Consider the following 10876-nt stretch of genomic DNA (forward strand, 5'->3'; position numbering starts at 1 on the left):
GGTCAAAAAGTCCTATACTAATATGTGCCAAAAATGCCAAAATTCTCAAAAAAAGTCCCATTTTCCCAAAAATTTCCCGAAAGTCCTGTTTTTTGGTTAAAATTTTCAAAGTATCATTTTTACAAAAAAAAAAAAAAAAAAAAAAAAGGAATTTTGGCCCATTATTGTTTGACGATGTTGACAAAAATTAGAGAAAGCTTTGTGACAATTTCTAGAATTCTTAAAAAGTCACCATTTCAGACAAGATGTTTTGAATTCTTGTCAAAATCCTCCCTTTTACCTTCTCCAAAAAAAAAGATGAAAATATATTCGGGAAAAAGTGTTTTTTTTTTGCCAAAATTGTGGACTAGTCCTAATTTTTCTCCTCGACTGTTGTAATATTCCTGTTTTCTTTCCAAACCATCCAAAAAGCAATTTCATTGTAGCCTTAGTTGTTTAAAATTTCAAACTTACCAATAAAAGTCCTGTTTTACGTCAGAATTGCCAAAAAAATCTGTTTTCTGTTGGTTTTGCAAAAATCAGCAAACGGGTCCTGGTTTTTTGTCAAAATGATCAGAAAATATAATTTTACCAAAATTGCCAGAAAGTCTTTTCGATTTTTTTTTTTTTTTTTTGAATTGTGAAAAAGTCACACTCCGAGCACAAAATAATCAAAAAATTACAAATTTTGCAAAAATTGTCCAAAAGAACTTCTGTTTTTTGCCAAAATTGTCTGAGAGGTTCAGTTTTTTTTTTTGGTCAAAATTGCCAAATTTACTTATTAAATTTGCGGTTAGTTACTTAAAGCAAAAAATTAATATTTTTCAAAATTTAATTCTAAAAAAAAAAGTTTAAAGCAGTTTTCAGTTTTGAAAAAAATAAAAAATATAATTTTTTAAATAATTACATCTGGTAATGAAACGAAAAATTACATGCGAAACGAAAATACAAACAAATGTCATTTGATAAACAATAGTATTTACAGCAAAAAAACAGGTCGAAACGAAGGGGGTATTTCTGCAGCAAAATGAAATGAAGAATTTATGATTTATTGTTGTTTTTCTTCTTCTTCTTCTTCGGTTGTTACGTATTGATCAACTTCATTTTCAGTAGTTTTTCGCCGCTTCGCTTACCTCTCCCCCTTCGTTTACACTTTGGGACCATGTTTTAGTCATCTTTGAAGAGGGGTCCAAAACGTTGACCAAGTTTGGCTCGAGATTTTTCAATTCTTGAGTCGCTTTGGAGGTTATTGTTGGAGTAGTCGAGTTGGGTGTTTTTGAAGAATTTTGAGCTTGAAGGTTCAGAATCTTCTTTTGTTACTTCGGCGTTTATTCTTCCTCGCAAGTAACCGCCATCTTCTTCGCCTTGTGCGACTGCTTCATTGACTGCTCAGTGTCAAACAAATTTTTCTGTACGATTGCAAAGTTTTTAAATTTCGGCCTTTTGTAATTTCTCTTCTTTTCGCAGTTTCTCGCATCGCCTGTATTTTACTTCTCGTTTTATTATTTCGGTCATCTGCTCTGCTGTTATCCAGCTTTTTACAACGAGGGTGACGCAACTGATGGCTTGGCTGGAGTATTCGGATAACTTTGCCATGATCTTCTTTGATTGGTTGAGCGTTTTCAATCAGCGACAAATTCTACACCGGTTCAGGATTCTCGGCGGGTTGTTGGTTTTCAATGGGCTGCTGAAATGGCAGCTCCTCCTTGAAACCTAGGATAAATCAATCTAATTAGCATATGATATCACAAAGTTTGTTTCATTTGTTACAATGACGTTGACGTATCATTTCTTGTTATTTTCATGTATGCTTGTTTTCTATTGGTCGAGTAATGTAGTAGGAGAAAATGTAACCGTTTGTGAGAGATAGAATTTAGAAATAAAATTATACCTGTGTAAACTATCGTAATGAATGTGTATTGTAAAAAAGTAATATCCCTGAGTAAAAGAAAATTAACCGAGTCTCATTGTTCTATTTAGTCCGGCATATGACAATAGGAGTAATTGCAACCCCCCGCCGATCCTCCGGGACAACTTTTTTCTTAAAGGGTACATCTTAAGGAACATTTTGAAACAAACTTGCCAAAAAAAAGTCGGCCTTACTTACAAAATGGCGGCCATTTTGATTGACAGGTCAGCCAAAATCGCAGATTCTGCGTTTTAACATAGGACTTGCACGAACTTTTTCAAACTTTACAAAGGTAGATCGAAAGATCATGCAAAAATTTATCACCTGCCAAAATTTTAAGTGCTTAAGTGCGTTTTTCGATTTTTGGTGAATTTTTGAAAATCGAATTTAGGCCAAAAATGTGAGAAAAAATCAAAATTTTACCAAATTGACTAAGAAAGCTGAAATTTGAGATATTCCCTATTTTCGACATGCCAAATCGATTGGAAACGGTTTCAACCCGTTTTGAGCAGTTCTGGAGCCTCCAGCAGATTTTTGAAACTCGAAATTCCCGCAAAATTCCATCAAATTGGAGTTGTAAATCTAAAATTTATTCTAAAAACTAATTTCAATACGCTACGAAGTACTGCAGGTGAATTTCAAGTCGTTTTGGAGCCTCCAGCGACTTTTTGAAAATTCATAAAACCTCCAGCAGATTTTTGAAACTTTTAAATTTTCACAAAATTTCATCAAATGGAGATGGAAAGCTGAAATTTACTCTACACTCCAATTTTAACACCCTCTGAAGGCGACTTCAGGTAGGTTCAAGTAATTTTAGGGCCTCAAGCGACTTTTTTTTGGAAATTACTGGAGCCTCCAGCAGATTTTTGTAACTTTGAATTTTCACAAAATTTCGTCAAATGGAGATGTAAAGCTGAAATTTACTGTACACTCTAATTTTAACACCCTCTGAAGACGACTTCAGGTGGTTTCAAGTCTTTTTAGGGCCTCCAGCGACTTTTTTGAAAATTACTGGAGCCTCCAGTAGATTTTTGAACCTTGAAATTTCTCCAACATTAATTTATCAAATGGAGTTGGCAAGCTGAAATTTACTTCGCAGACTACATGGTGGTTTCAAATGGTTTTGAAGCTTCCAGCTACTTTTAGGAAATTTCAATTTTCCAAAAAACATCATACAACCTTTCAAAAAGTTGCTGGACGCTCCAAAACGACTTGAAATTCACCAGCAGTCAACTTCGTAGCGCATTGAAATTAGTTTGCAGAATGAATTTCGACTTTCCATCTTAGTTTGATGAAATTTTGGAGAAATCTCAAGTTTGAAAAATCTACTGGAGGCTCCAGTAATTTTCAAAAAAGTCGTTGGAGGCTCTAAAATGACTTGAAATTCACCAGAAGTCGTTTTCAGAGGGTGTTAAAATGGGAGTGTAGAGTAAATTTCAGCTTTCCATCTCCATTTGATGAAATTTTGTGAAAATTTAAAGTTTCAAAAATCTGCTGGAGGTTTCAGGAATTTTCAAAAAGTCGCTGGAGGCTCCAAAACGACTGGAAATTCACCTGCAGTACTTCGTAGCGTATTGAAATTAGTTTTTAGAATAAATTTTAGCTTTACAACTCTAATTTGATGGAATTTTGTGGGAATTTCGAGTTTCAAAAATCTGCTGGAGGCTCCAGAACTGCTCAAAACGGGTTGAAACCGTTTCCAATCGATTTGGCATGTCGAAAATAGGGTATATCCCAAATTTCAGCTTTCTTAGTCAATTTGGTAAAATTTTGATTTTTTCCCACATTTTTGGCCTAAATTCGATTTTCAAAAATTCACCAAAAATCGAAAAACGCACTTTAGCATTTGAAATTTTGACAGGTGATAAATTTTTGCATGATCTTTCGATCTACCTTTGTAAAGTTTGAAAAATGGCTGCCATTTTGTAAGTAAGGCCAACTTTTTTTTGGCAAGTTTGTTTCAAAATGTTTCTTAAGATGTACCCTTTAAGAAAAAAGTTGTCCCGGAGGATCGGCGGGGGGGGGGTGCAATTACTCCTATTGTCATATGCCGGACTAATTTCTTTAATAATTGTAATTAAAACGCAAAGTTATACCTGTACACTGTATCCATTGTTGATATTTGTAGTTCGGCACATTCGTCATCTGGTTCTGGTTCTGGTTCTTTGGCTGGTTTGTTGGCTGGTTGGTTGGGTAGTATATCGGGTATGAAACGTGTTTTAATCTTCATTAAGGTGTCTTTGTAAGCCTCTGACGGATAATACGGACCGAAGTTGTCGAATTCAGCTGTTGTTTGGCATAAATCGGTGAACATATCGTCGATTCTAGTCACTGTACCACCTAACGACTTGCCCCACTCGTAAGAGAGTACTCGCTGAATATTTTGAAAAGATGATGATTGAGCGCTCGGATGGGGAATTAACGGTACAATAATCAGCTCGGTTACGCCAAATTTTTTTAATAATGAAACCAGCCGTTGCATATTCCGATGGAATTCGGTGTGCGTGGTTCCCACTATTACATCGAAATTTCCTATCGACATCATTATACGCTTCGGTAATTCTTTAAAGCTGTTGCGCAAATAGTTGACCAACGTGATCAATAATAAATCCCGACGGTAAATTTCAGTGTTTATCACCGGTTCGTACGGCTTTCCTGTTCCTAGATTTTTTGCCATGCCGGCCACATGGCCGTCACCAATCATCCAAATGTTGTAGGCGAAGAATACCGCGAAGTAGTTATCTTCCGTTACTTCAAACCCTGCCGCCGTGTAGAAATGTGGGTAGCTGTTTAGCGGGTAGAATGGGCGCAATTCTGCCGAGTCGGTGCCGAAACGCTTACGGTATCTGCGATGGTAATTTCCTTTCTCTGCCCCCGTTCCCTTTTTTTGTTTAGGCGGAGGTATTTTTGGTTTCTTTGGCGGAGGTACTTTTTGACGTTTTGGCGGAGGAACAGCTCCACAACTGATATCAGTGATATCTTGTCCGCCTGGTGCTTGGACAAACCTGGGAAGTAGATTGAATTGATGTTCGTTCGGGTTGATAGCAATAGTATTGAATAATGGAGGAATAGTATTGACTACAGGAGCAGCATTGAATCGCGGAGGAATAGTATTGTTTACAGGAGCAGCATTGAATCGCGGAGGAATAGTATTGTTTACAGGAGCAGCATTGAATAATGGAGGAATAGTATTGACTACACGAGCAGCATTGAATCGCGGAGCAATAGTATTGACTACAGGAGCAGCATTGAATCGTGGAGCAATAGTATTGACACCAGGAGCAGCATTGAATCGCGGAGTAGCATTGAATCGCGGAGCAGCATTGAATTGTGGAGCAGCATTGTATTGCGGAGCAGCATTGAATTGAGGAGCAGCATTGAATTGCGGAGCAGCATTGAATTGCGGAGCAGCATTGAATTGCAGAGCAGCATTGAATCGCGGAGCAGTAGTATTGACTACAGGAGCAGCATTGAATCGCGGAGCAATAGTATTGACTACAGGAGCAGCAGCATTGAATACTGGAGCAGTAGTATTGACTACACGAGCAGCATTGACTACCGGAGCAATAGCGTTGACTACTGGAATTTGCGAATATGAAGAAGAAGAAGAAATAGATTCCTTCGAATTTGAGCTAGAACTTTGCACGACTGAAGATAGCCATGGAGGACGTAGTGAATTCCTGAGAGCGTGAATAGGTTTTTCATCATCCTCTGTGGTGTTTCCATGACTAGGGAGTGAATCCGATTTTCTGTAAGGCGAAGAATTTGGTTCACTTGACGGATATGGATTTTCATTCTGATTTTGATTCTTGGAACCAGGACGACGACGACGACGCTCTACAAAAGTCAAATTATCGTAATTATTAAATAATATGTATGGACATTATTGCGGGACTTTTTAAAGAGACGTTTGGTCATCTTAGAGCGCTATAAGGGGAAGTATTCGCATACGCCATTTTGGTTCCTAAAAAATGTAACAGATGTTATCAGAATTCAAACATAACAATTCGTACAATTTTTCGTGAAAAAAACACAGAATTTTTTCGATTGTTCGCGGGTTTGGGTGAACTTTTGCGTAGTCTCAAATTAAAGATGATGAAATTGCCTATCCATTGATGCTAAATTTTTATCATTTTCATTAAACGGAAATGGAAATGCGAAATTTACTCTGCACTCCAATTTTAGCACTCTCTGAAGACAACTTCAGGTGAGTTCAAGTCATTTTGGAGCCTCCAGCGACTTTTTGAAAATTCCTGGAGCCTCCAGTAGATTTTTAAGACTTGAAATTTCAACAAACTTTCATTTTCAACTGCATATGACAAAACTTTGAGGAAATTTCAAGTTTTAAAAATCTACTGGAGGCTCCAGGAATTTTCAAAAAGTCGCTGGAGGCTCCAAAATGACTTGAACACGCTTGAAGTTGTCTTCAGAGAGAGTTAAAATTGGAGTGCAGAGTAAATTTCGGCTTTCCATCTCCGTTTCAAGTTTCAGAAATCTACTAGAGGCTCCAGTAATTTTCAAAAAATCGCTGGAGACTCCAAAACGACTTGAAATAGACCTGCAGTCGAGTTCGTAGCGTATTGAAATTAATTTGCAGAATGAATTTCAGCTTTCCAACTCCATCAGATAAAATTTTGTGGGAATTTTCAAGTTTAAAAAAATCTGCTGGAGGAGGCTCCAGAACTACTCTAAACGGACTGAAACAGTTTCCAATCGATTTGACAGGTATAAATTAGCGTATAGCTTAAATTTCAGCTATCTTAGGTTAATTTGGTCAGATTTTGATTTTTTCCCATCATTTTTGGCCTAAAATTTGATTTTTTTAAATTCACCAAAAATCGAAAAATGCACTTTAGCACTTGAAATTTCGACAGGTCATGAATGTTTGTCTGTTCTATCGATCTACCTTTGTACGATTTAAAAAATTTCATGCAAGTACTACGTTGGAACGCAAAATCTGCGATTTCGGCTGACCTGTTAATCGAAATTCCCGCCATTTTGTGAGTAGGGCCATGGTTTTTTTTGAGTACAATAATTTAAATCAGATTAAAAACCATTTTTGGAAAAAAAAACAAACTAGCAAAAGCTCAAAAAAGATAAGTATTAACATTTTGAAATTAAACTACTCGTAGATCAAAATGCAAACCGAAAGCATGAAAAAAATATTAGATCCCGGAAACACGATCGAAAAATGTAAAATGTATTAAACTACTGAAAAAATTGAAAAATTGAAATAAGAGGGGGAAGTTATCCGAAACAGGGAGGAACGAAATTTAATCTTTTATTTAAAATCATTTCAAAAAATCAAAATCAACAGGAAAGGGCGACGGGGGAGGGGAGAGATTGCAATTCAAATTTGAAAAAAAAAACAATTTGTGAAAATTATTTTAAAAATTCGAATACAAAAAAAATGTACCTTGCTTCAAAAAGAAAAAAATTCGTCCATTAAAACTGTCAAAAATTCACACGACTCAAAAAAATGGAAAAAAGGCCAAAACAAAACCTCTTTGTGATCCTTATTTTAATAAATCAAAATCACAAATCCCTAAGAACAAAACTCAAGAGCAAAATTCAAAATGAACCAAAAAACAGAGTTTTGACGTTGAAAAAAAATCACATCTAGTCCAGAATAAAAATTCAACTAGAAGTAGATAAACTTCGTCGAAAAAATCAAGGTAAAAAACACTAAAATTTAAGAAACAACATCGCGAGAATTGAAAAAAAAACTCACGAAATTTACCGATAAAATTGCGAAAACGTCACCAAAATTTAGGCACAAAAGAAAGCACGAAAATTCGAGTAAAATCATGGAAAAATTGTAAAATAAAATCTATGAGAATTCAAAAGAATAAAAATTGAAAAAAAATCAAAAAATCCTCAAAATAAATTCTAAATAAAACCATCAAGTCTCAAAGTCCAAAAAAACTTGAAAAAAATCTGTGAACAGGGGAATTCCGCGAAAATTTAGGCATAAAAAATTACGAAAATTTGGGGCCAAATTAGGAGAAAATTTCATACAAAATGTCGAAAATTCAAGAAAAAAAGTTTCGCCGAAATTAAGAACAAAAATTCAGGGAAAATTTTCATGAAAAAATCATGAAAAAATTATTTTAGAAAAAAATCACCATCAAAATTCAAGATGTAAAAATCAATCAAAACAGGAGAAAATCCACAGAAAATCATCGAGAAATTCAAAAATAATAATACGTACCTGTCGGAATTAGAAAACCCCTATGTACATTTCAAAACAAAAATCATCAAAACTGAAAAAATAAAATTCGTAACGCTGAAAAAGCAATGGTGCCATTTACAAAAATAAAAGCAATGTTTTTTTTCCGAAGAATTTTGGATAAAATTTTGAAAAAAAAAAGGAAATGAGAAAAGTAACTTTTAGTGACCAATATTTTTAAAAAGTAACCAAAAGTTACTATTAGTAACGTTAGTAACTTGGTTACTTGAAAAGGCAAGAAAATGGCGGATCAGCATACCCCCTGTTATAGTGCTCTAGTCCAGTATCTACAGAGGAGATGTTCTTGATCGTTCTCTCTTTACTTACTCTTTTGATGGTTCGATGGTATATCATTAATTATCGGCTGAGTCTCTAGCTCAATGAATGCAACGAAGAGCTGGACATTCTCCTTTAATATTTCTAAAATCTCGTCTCCTGGAGGGCTCGGTTTACGTATTGTATCTAACAGTCGCTCCAAGCTTCGACAATTTTGAAGTGCTACGTTCGAACTCTCGTCAGAGTTCGGAAACTGATCCATTCTACGGCGATATCTTTCTTCTTCGAGGTTCAAATTCTAAACGATGGCAACTAAACAGAAAGGCAGAATTTATGAAATTATCGAAATCAAGTATTTACTGAAACTTGAACCTCGGGGGTCCTAAATATTGATTATTTGTATTGTAATTTCGAGAGTATTATGATTATCTACTTACCCTCAGATCGATTAACGTCCCATTTTAACGCAATATCATTCGCATTGACTGAATAAAATGGATAATTTTTGTAAACGATGGTAGCTAAACAAAAAAGTAGAGTTCATGAAGTAATCAAAATCCAGTAGATAGTTACCGAAGCTTGGTTCTAATTACTGGTATTTGTATCGTAATTTCGTGAATATCATAATTATCTACTTACTCTGAAATCAATTAACGTCCTATTTCAACGCAGCATTATTCAAATTCACTATACAATCTCTTAAAATTTTGAAAAATTTGAGAAAAAGTAAAGCATTTTCGGTTCTGGCCACGGTTTGATATCAAATTGATAAGAAATTGTTGTTTATAAGAATCAGTGTAGCCAGGGTGTGAAACTATTAAACTCTCAAACTTTTAGTTTTGGAAATGCGTATTATTTTCAATTTAATTTTTAATTTAATTTAATTTTTTCAAATTTTCAAATTTTTACTTAAATATAAATAAATTTCAATGTTTAAACGTTCAAGTTCATCATTGAATTCTTCAGATTCATTCAAATTATTGTTTATGAGAATCAGTGTAGCCACGGTATGAAACTATTAAACTCCCTAACTTTTAGATTTATATCATTTTTTTCGATTTTCAAATTTAAACTTCAACTTCAAAGTTCCAAGTTCAACATCGAATTCTTAAAATTCATTTCATTTGTTTTTTTTACCATCATCACACATTTTTTTTTACCAATTTAAATTCGACAATTTGTTAGTTTTTATACCTATAGTTTTTTTTTACATTATTTTTCGACTGTTCGCTTCTTTTTCTAGAGTTTTTCTTGACTTTTTTTTCGAAGTCTTAGAAGTAGAAGCTTTCTGTATGTTAAGGACACCTTAAGGCTTAAGGGAGAGTTTTCTTTGCCAATTCAAATTCAACTAGAATTCAATTTTTGAATACATCGTGGAGAGACAAAAAAGTGCTAATAATATCACCGACTTACTTAATGCAAAATACGTAGTAAAAGTCTACCTTTCGGCCAAAAGTAGCTAAAAATCTCACATTTTGGCCAAATTTCCAAACAGCTTCGTTCCTTGCCAAAAATTATCACTTTTTCAACAACAAAAAATTCAAGAAGTATTCGTCCCCCTTCCTAAAAATAACCTAAAAATCTCGCTTTAATTTCGCCTAAAAAAAATGCCAATGACCTAAAAATGTCTCCCTTTTTTCAACGAAGATTGCGAGAATGAATCATTTTTTTGGCCAATAATTGCCAGAAATTCGCGATTTTCTCTCAAAAATAGTCCATTTTGCTTTTTGCTAAAATTGTCAATATCCTGCAGTTTGCCAAAAATTGTAAGAAATACTCGCTTTTAAACAAATTTTAAAATTTCTAAAAATAATTGTTTTTTCCAAAAATTTTGAATTTTTACTCTTTAAAAAAATAGCCCAAATGTCTTGCTTTTTGCGAGAAATTGTCAGAAACCCATTCCTTTTGTTGAAACTGTCAGTCTCGTTTTATTTTTACAAGAATTCCATTTTTGGTCAGAAATTGCCAAAATCTTTACCTACTTTGCTGTCGAAAAATTGTCAAAATGTCTCGATTTTTCGTCAAAAAGTTTCGAAATAGTTCAACAACTTCTCAAAATTAAATACGTTTCAATTCGTATAGTACCATTACGTCTATTCTGCGTTTTTTTCTTTTGTCCAAATCAATATCAAGTTTAGCACGTACTGTGTTGAGTGAATTTCGGTCTTCCAACTCAATTTTTTTATTGAAAAATAAAATGTTGTGGAAATTTCAAGTTGAAAAAGTCTACTAAAGGCTCCCAGAATTTTCAAAAAGTCACCGGAGGCTCAAAATAATAACTTTAACTCACCAGCAGTCGACTTAATAGCGTGTTTAAGTTAGAGTGAAGCGTAAATTTCAGATTTCCAACTTCATTCCATGAAATTTTGTAGAAATTTCAAGTTTCAAAAATCTACTGGAGGCTCCAGCAGTGCTCAAAACGGTTTGAAACCGTTTCCAATCAATTTGGTTGGTCGAAAATAGGGTATATCCCAAATTTCAGC

General features: G+C 34.4%; 1 protein-coding gene across 1 annotated transcript; it reads right to left on the reverse strand.

Annotated features, from left to right (window-relative positions):
- Nucleotides 1-839: 839 nt before the first annotated feature.
- Nucleotides 840-9184, reverse strand: LOC135846937 (uncharacterized). The gene is made up of 5 exons (XM_065366300.1): nucleotides 9033-9184; nucleotides 8831-8914; nucleotides 8445-8705; nucleotides 3985-5725; nucleotides 840-1692 (listed from the first exon to the last, which is right to left on the reverse strand). The coding sequence occupies exons 3-5, from the start codon at nucleotides 8653-8655 to the stop codon at nucleotides 1656-1658; spliced, it is 1989 nt and encodes a 662-aa protein (XP_065222372.1). The 5' UTR covers nucleotides 8656-8705; nucleotides 8831-8914; nucleotides 9033-9184; the 3' UTR covers nucleotides 840-1655.
- Between the last annotated feature and the right edge of the window lie 1692 nt (nucleotides 9185-10876).

The sequence above is a fragment of the Planococcus citri genome, chromosome 5, assembly GCF_950023065.1.
Source record: "Planococcus citri chromosome 5, ihPlaCitr1.1, whole genome shotgun sequence".
In the NCBI taxonomy this organism is placed as follows: Eukaryota; Metazoa; Arthropoda; class Insecta; order Hemiptera; family Pseudococcidae; genus Planococcus; species Planococcus citri.

Excerpts from the sequence above, each read along its gene's own strand:
- LOC135846937 (XM_065366300.1), bottom strand. The coding sequence starts at position 8,655 with ATGGATCAGTTTCCGAACTCTGACGAGAGTTCGAACGTAGCACTTCAA. Across the intron at positions 5,726-8,444 it reads ACCATCGAACCATCAAAAGA|AGCGTCGTCGTCGTCGTCCT; the intron begins GTAAGTAAAGAG and ends TGACTTTTGTAG. Across the intron at positions 1,693-3,984 it reads ACAATGGATACAGTGTACAG|GTTTCAAGGAGGAGCTGCCA; the intron begins GTATAACTTTGC and ends GATTTATCCTAG.